The 7,694-nt window shown below is 38.7% G+C and overlaps 1 protein-coding gene across 1 annotated transcript; it reads left to right on the top strand.

The window, feature by feature from the left end:
* The first annotated feature begins 4,625 nt into the window (after positions 1-4,625).
* Positions 4,626-6,490, top strand: LOC21390408 (protein DETOXIFICATION 51). The gene is given in 2 exon segments (XM_010112577.2): positions 4,626-5,722; positions 5,725-6,490. Coding segments are annotated over 2 exon segments (1,695 nt in total). The 5' UTR covers positions 4,626-4,780; the 3' UTR covers positions 6,478-6,490.
* Positions 6,491-7,694: the final 1,204 nt, after the last annotated feature.

Raw genomic sequence — 7,694 nt, 5'->3', positions numbered from 1 at the left:
AAAAGGTATAGGATCTTGTTTGTTTATCTGAAAATAATTAACTATTTGAGAGACAACGTCAGTGTGTGAAATGTATACATTAAGTAGACTCACGAGTTCTTGTTCTAATTAAATTATTGTGTTTCTCACTAAACTTTGTGCTAATTAAAGATTTCATCGGCAATTAATATTACTCAACTTGTAGAGAATCAGAAAGCAAATAACTAAACGAGCCGATTAATTATTTAAAATTAATTAAAAATCTCAGAAAATACAGCCAAAATATTTGATATTTAGGTTCTATATATACGGCCAATTTATGCGAAGCCCTGCCAAGAAAAAAAAAAGAAAAAAATATGCAAAGCAAGAATTTTTATAGAAACGATCATGTGCCTCCATGATCAAGTGCCTCTCTATGCTATATATATCAAGCTAGCTGCCCATCACGCCACTAAAAAGATTGTAAAAAGGAAAAAATAAAAACAAAAAAACAAAAAAAACAAAAAAAAAAGAAGAAAAAAAAGAAAGTAACCCCACTAGAATATGTCTGACGAGGGACCTACTCATCATCCACCAATCAGATCGAAGATATTCCTCTCGGGCAAATGATCTACCGTCTATATTTAACACATGTGCATTTCTAAATGTATTGTGCTTTTCCATGTACTGACAATTTCTTCGGCTTAATGTGAGTTTTTATTTTTTTTATTTTTCTTGTTAAGTTTAAGTACCCTTTGGACTAATTCTAAAACTCTTGGTATGATCGAAAGGACACGTTGTAGTTCAAATCTGTACGGGAGGAAGAGGAAGAACGTACCCAAAAAACCAAAAAAAAAAAAAAAAAATGCCAGAGAGGATTATTTAAGTTGTTGGTTTGTGTATCTATGTTTGAGGCTCTAAGAAATCCAGATTACGAATGTTTTAACTTGAGAATGTTGTACTGGATTTTGAGTAGGGTTTGTAATAATACAGATTACGACAGGATGACACGATGTACAGTAGGCAATCTGTTTAGTTCGCTGATTTGAATTTTTAATTCGAGTTGATATGTGAATTTATGTGAGAACTTTTTACTGTAATAAAAAAGTTAGATATGACTGTTTCTGAGAGCTTTTTACTATAACAAAACTCGAATCGGTGAAATAAACAGAGTCAAATTTTTCTCAAATAAGTTGGATTCATTGAATAAACACTTGTACGTCAATATTGTTCGAATTTTATTTCATATTTGGTTTCATTTCACGCAGACAATGCATGATTAGTGCTTTGCAAAGTGTCTTTTTTGTGCAAATAGAATTTGATATTGGAGGGTTATATTACAAGTACTTTCCCTCTGTTGGTACTTTGATTTTTGGATGGACATTACGGAAACATGTCCGTTATCTCTTTGAAGGACTACTTTATTGCTAGGTTTTAATTAAATCGAAAACACAATGATGAATTCACAGTCTGAGTTAATGCTAGAATAGTTGGTTTTTTTTTCCTTTCAAGTACAAAAAAAAAAGGGAGAGAAAACATTGTAATATATAGTTTTTTTTTTTTCCTCATTTTTGGATAAGTAGGTTATACAATACAACGAGTGCTAATAACTTCCTCGTACAGATTTCATTAATCCTGATGGAGGTGAGATTGGATATAACTGAGAACGTGGCCTAGTCCTAGCTAGATACAAATCCTTCTATCAAGTTGATGTTTTGCTTCACTACAAGACAATACATTTTAGAACGTACAAGCATTATTAACGGCAAAAGTCTAAAAAGGTCCTGTCCAAATTGCGTTTGCTGTTACATTATAAACTGTATACTTTCACAGAAGTCGTATAATTACTCAATTATAATGCCAACATGCTACCACATATATGACATGCTACACACACAATGTAATGTTCCCAAAAATGGTAGCTAGAAATGACATGTATGTATAGGGGTAGGGGAAAAACCGGTCCAATTTGTATTTCAGCCACTTGAATTACCGCTAATTCATTCTGAAGTATTGAAAATTTTTCCATCGAGTCTCACTTAAAAAAAAAAAAAAAAAAAAAAAAAAAAAACTCCTCAATTTTTAAGCGTCTTAAATTAATTTTTAAGCAATATAATTGAAAAGCGGACGGCATGCTACATTACACAATGTAAAAACACCACATGTATGCAGAGAATACAATAGAACAAAACCGTATTATAACTGATTATTTTAAGATGTACCGTGTAATCTGTTCCAGCCACTAAATATGTCAGTTAAACTGATCAACACCGTTTAAAAATATTTTCTATCAAGTCCCGCTAAACCAAAAAAAAAAAGAAAAAAGGTGTTAATTTTGGACCATTCAAATTGATTTACATCTAATGGTTGAGTTGCACCGTAATTACCTCTATAACTATAAGATTAGGTTGGTAACATGTTGCGACATATGTGATGATCAGAAGTAGCTAGGGCACTTTAATTTTTTAATGAGATAGAAAGAGGTCCATTTGAAAGGGGGGGTTCACAAGTTAGTGATGATCTTTCTATTTGAACGTACGGCGGGAAGCAAACGGGCAAATAGGCGCTCCCGTTAAAGCAACACAAAAGGGGAAGATGAAGAAGTTGGAACTTGGAAGTGGCAGTCAGATTGGGTTCGGGAAATGTGTGCGTCATATTCACTACAAACGGGTTGGCTCTCTCTGACTCTCTAATTTCTTAGCCACCCACCCAACACACAAAACTCACACACACACACACACACACACATATAAACACAAACACTGTTTAGCCCTTTAAAGAAATTTGTTCTTTTTTTTTTTTGAAAAAAAAGGAAATTTTATTATTAATATGTATATATTTTTTTATTTTTTGTAAGGAGGAACCGACAAGAACAGTCAATTAAACCCAACTCAACAAGACAGAGATAGAAAGCGAGAGAGAGAGAATTATAGAAAGAGAAAGTACCCCAGAAAGAGATAGAGGAGAGGGAGATGCGCGCGCAGGTTTCAGGAGGACTGTCCATTGTCCAACGAAACTGCAAAAGTGTTGGGAAATTAAAGAAACTGGTTTTCTCTTTTTCTTTTTTTTTCTTTTTTTATTTTCATAATTATTGTTATTATTATTATTATTATTATTATTATTATTATTATTATTATTTGGGTGGTGATGGGGTTGGAATAGGATGTCTCCTTCCTTCCATCTGTTTGTGGAAATGCCAGCGAAACCTTTCTGGTCCTCCGTTCAGCCCGCACGTATCACCCTTTTGCATGTAAAACAGTCCTAATTAGGGATTCACTGACTCACCACAGTTCTCAGAAACCCATGCAATTCAAATTTTCTTTTCTTTTTTTTTAATTTTAAATTATGTTTATTAAAAAAAAAAAAAAAAACCCAATTGAGGAATTGAGTTATGACGTGGGGTTGGAGAGAGGGAAGGAGTTTAGAAGACTTTGGAGGGGGCAAAAAATCCAGCACAGCTTTTTTGGCTGTAAAACCAGTTTAGTTTACTGTTGTTTTTGCTGACGTGTAACGCCTGACCCCTATCTCTCTGGGGTCCACCTCAGAAATTCCAGTTGCCCAATCGGATAGCCGGAACTGCCACTGGGACCCACCTGCCCAAAATCACCACCCCCCACTATGAGAAAACTCTGTGAAAAAGTTGGAATCCCCCAGTCCTGTTAGTATCCAAATGCACGTGCGATCCTCACGTGTCAGTAAGTCCCAAACATTTTTAGAAACAAAAAAATCCCATGTCCATGAGAATGGAATGGAATTAAAACGCACTTTTGGTTTGGACCAAGTGGTACACTCCCTAATTGCATACTTGGTGGCCCTTAAAACATTCACAAGAAAGTTAAAAAAAAAAAAAAAAAAAGCTCTGCGTTTTGAGAACTAAACGAAAAATTAAGACTGTTAATCTCACACCTAATTTTATCATAAGATAAAGAGTGGAAACCTCTTATCCCCAAGTTCAAAAAAAAAAATATATATATAAAACTCAAACCCCATAAATCATAAAATATTAAAAATTACAAGAGAAGACTGATTAAAATGAGAAGACCAAAATGACCCAAATAAATGCCAAGGTCAATATGGTATTCTCAGTGGCAAAAACCGACCCACGAGTTTTCAAGCAGTAAAGAAAACGGTACTTTCTCAATGATCACAGGCCACAGCCAATATTTCAAGTACATTGTTATCGTTTTTACGTACCTGAGGGAAAGCAAGAGATCAAGAGATCTTAGATTGCTCATTACAGCAGAGAATTAACTCATCCATCATTTCGTCCTTCCTAGCAAACACCTACTCCTCCATGATAATATTTCTTTTTCTTATTACTCTTCGCAAAAACACCATTTTTTCATTTTCATTTATTGGAAATTGAACCCTCTCAGAAAATCTGACAGCCTGACGTCTCTTCCTCTAAACCACATAAAGTAACAAAAATATTATCACTTTCGTTCTTGGGGGGGAAAAAGAAAAAGAAGGGCCAAAAAGAAAAGGAAAAGAAAACGAATTCGATCCCGCTGTTGAAACAGAGCATAAAGGGATAGACAAAGTTTACAAATATTTATTTAAAGAAAAATAAATAAATAAATGGAAAAAGTTTTGCAAACCCCACCTCATGGCTCTATTAATACAGCCCGTCTCTTCCATATGCGAAGGCATTAACCAATCTATCTATCTTTCCGTCTGTCTCTGTATCTTTGAACGCCAAATAAACTTCACTTCACTTCATTCATTCATTTTATCAGAGGAAGAGATAAGGAGAGAAAGAAGTAGAAATCCAAAAAAAAAAAAAGAGTAAAAAAAATATTAAAAAAAAAAAGAGTGCTCTCCCATGAGAGTATCTCTCAATTGTGAAACACCATCACCAAAACAACATTATAACTATTCTGCAATCATGTGTAATCCGAACTCTCCTTCTTCCGCCGCCGCGACAAAAGAAGCAGAAAACCATCATCTCCAACACCAAAAAAACAATCTTTTCTTTGATCTTCTCTCACTCCCAATGACCCCAATACAACAAAAGCCGGCGAAACTGTCGCAACCACCAGTACTCTTCTCAGTCTCCGCCGTGGCCGCGGAGTCATGGTCTCTCTTCACCTTGGCACTCCCCATCGCCCTCGCCGCCCTCATCCTCTACTCCCGCTCCGCCGTGTCGATGCTCTTCCTCGGCCGCCTTGGCGACCTGGAGTTGGCCGCCGGTTCCCTAGCCATGGCCTTCGCCAACATCACCGGCTACTCCGTCCTGTCGGGCCTGGCCCTTGGCATGGAGCCACTCTGTTCCCAGGCCTTCGGGGCCCAACGGCCCAAACTCCTCTCCACCACCCTCCACCGATCCGTCATCTTCCTCCTCCTCTCCTCCCTCCCCATTTCCCTCCTCTGGCTCAACATCTCCAAAATCCTCCTCTCCTTAAACCAGGACCCCGCCATCACCCGCATGGCTCACACCTTCTTGCTCTTCTCGCTCCCCGACCTCTTCACCAACTCCTTCATCCACCCAATCCGCATTTACCTTCGCGCCCAGTGCATCACCGTCCCGTTAACTCTAGCATCTCTCGCCGGAACTCTCCTCCACTTGCCTCTCACTTTCGCTTTCGTTTCACGGCTCAAGCTCGGCGTGGCCGGCGTGGCTGCAGCCTCGGCTCTCACCAATTTATTCGTTTTAATTTCGCTTCTCGGATATGTTTGGTGGTCGGGGTTATTACACGAGCCGACGTGGACGGCGCCGAACCGGGAGTGCCTCACCGGCTGGGGGGCGGCGCGCTTTTTTCGGGGGGAAGGCCGCTGCCCCGGCTAGCCGCGCCGAGCTGCGTCTCCGTCTGCCTGGAGTGGTGGTGGTACGAGATCATGATCGTGCTTTGCGGCTTGCTGGCGGACCCGAAATCAACGGTTGCCTCGATGGGCGTGCTGATCCAAACGACGTCGTTGATCTACGTCTTCCCGTCGTCGCTCGGGTTCGCGGTCTCGACGCGGGTCGGGAACGAGCTCGGGGCGAACCGACCCGGGAAGGCGAGGCTATCTGCTGCCGTGGCGGTGACGATCGCGTTCGTGACCGGCCTATGCGCGATGGCTTTCGCGTACGGGATGAGGGAGAGGTGGGGGAGGATGTTCACGGTGGACGAGGAGATCCTACGGCTGACGTCCGCCGCGCTTCCGATCCTAGGGCTGTGCGAGCTCGGGAACTGTCCGCAGACAGTTGGGTGTGGGGTCCTCAGGGGGAGCGCAAGGCCGTGCACGGCAGCTAACGTGAACGTGAGCGCATTCTATCTGGTGGGCATGCCCGTCGCGGTTGGGCTTAGTTTCTGGGTCGGGGTTGGGTTTTGTGGGCTCTGGCTGGGCCTGTTGGCGGCCCAGGTGTGTTGTGCTGGGCTGATGCTGTATGTTGTGGGGACCACAGACTGGGAGTTCCAAGCCAAGAGGGCCCGGATGCTAACGTGCGCCGGTTGTGGTGACACGACGATGATGCAGAGTAGTGATCGTAAGGGTGAGGAAGAACAGCCTTTATTTTGCATTGTGGTCGCTTCACCGTGAGAAAGTGGTTAACCCAACGACCGAAAATTAGTAACTCCAGATGTGTAACTTTTTTTCCTAGTTTTTCTTTCTCTCTTTCTTTTTTCCCTTTTTAACATTTTCTTTTTTTTTTTTAATTTCACTATGATTGTGAATTACCATTGATTTATTTTTTTTTCTTTTTCCTGTTTTTCTTTTAAAGAGGATAACGGAGAAATTTTGTTTTTATCTTATTCTTGTCTTGGTTCTAAAATTGTTATTATGCGTCGGTAATATTTTAGTGTTTGCTTCAAATTGCTAATATTCTCCCACATATTTTAGTGGTGGGAGTGCAACTCACTAATGCTTTGTAATTAAATAAACAGCTTGGGATATTTAGGAGAAAAAACCATCACAAAACTCAAAAATTATAAAATAAAAAAACTTAAATGGTTAAAAAATTTTCTCCCACTAGCTTGATCACGAGGCTCCACATAATGTAATATTAAAATTTAGAAGGATAAAGCATATTTGAACCATTTAAATTCTAGTCATTTCTTATTCTTAATCTGATTTGATTCAAGTATGATTTTTTTTTTCATATTCTACCACATAATTCTCCTTTTACAAAAAAAATTGTTATTGATATTTAATAGTAAAGAGATTAATTCTCTAATAGGATAATAAAGAAACCAAAAAAAAAAAAAAAAGTACTATCAGGCGCAATTTTAATTAAGCTACAAAATTTAATCAATTTCCGTTCAGTTACTATGCTTTTCTTAACCGTTATATAATTCTAATAAGATTAAACGATTCAAAACTTAGTCCTTCCGTTAGTTTTTTTAAAAAAAAGAAAAATTATATCCTATAATAAAATTCTCTTGATAGCAAAAATGCTAAGATCATCATGGATTAAATAATGAGATTATCGCTTCATAAAAAATTTTTAAAAAAAAAAAAGGCAAAAGAGAAATAATCATGAAAAAAGATATGAAAGACCCGTTGGATTTGCTAAAAGCTCTCCATAGATCACGTTCATTTTACACAAGTAACATTTCAATGGGCAGAAAAGTAAAACTGTACAGTACAGCAGGAGGGGAAATGTCTCAAAGATTCGGACATGTTTGATCTTTTTCTTTCATGTTCTAGTTGGGTAGGCAAATGCCACTGCTGAAAAAAATAAATAAAAAAAGTATCCACTCGTCTCCAATGAGAAAAGCCCACGTGGCAGCATTGAATCCCTATCACGTCAGATATCA

Source organism: Morus notabilis, unplaced genomic scaffold (assembly GCF_000414095.1).
Source record: "Morus notabilis unplaced genomic scaffold, ASM41409v2 Scaffold472, whole genome shotgun sequence".
NCBI classification, from domain to species: domain Eukaryota; kingdom Viridiplantae; phylum Streptophyta; class Magnoliopsida; order Rosales; family Moraceae; genus Morus; species Morus notabilis.
This window is presented reverse-complemented; position numbering and strand designations above follow the sequence as displayed.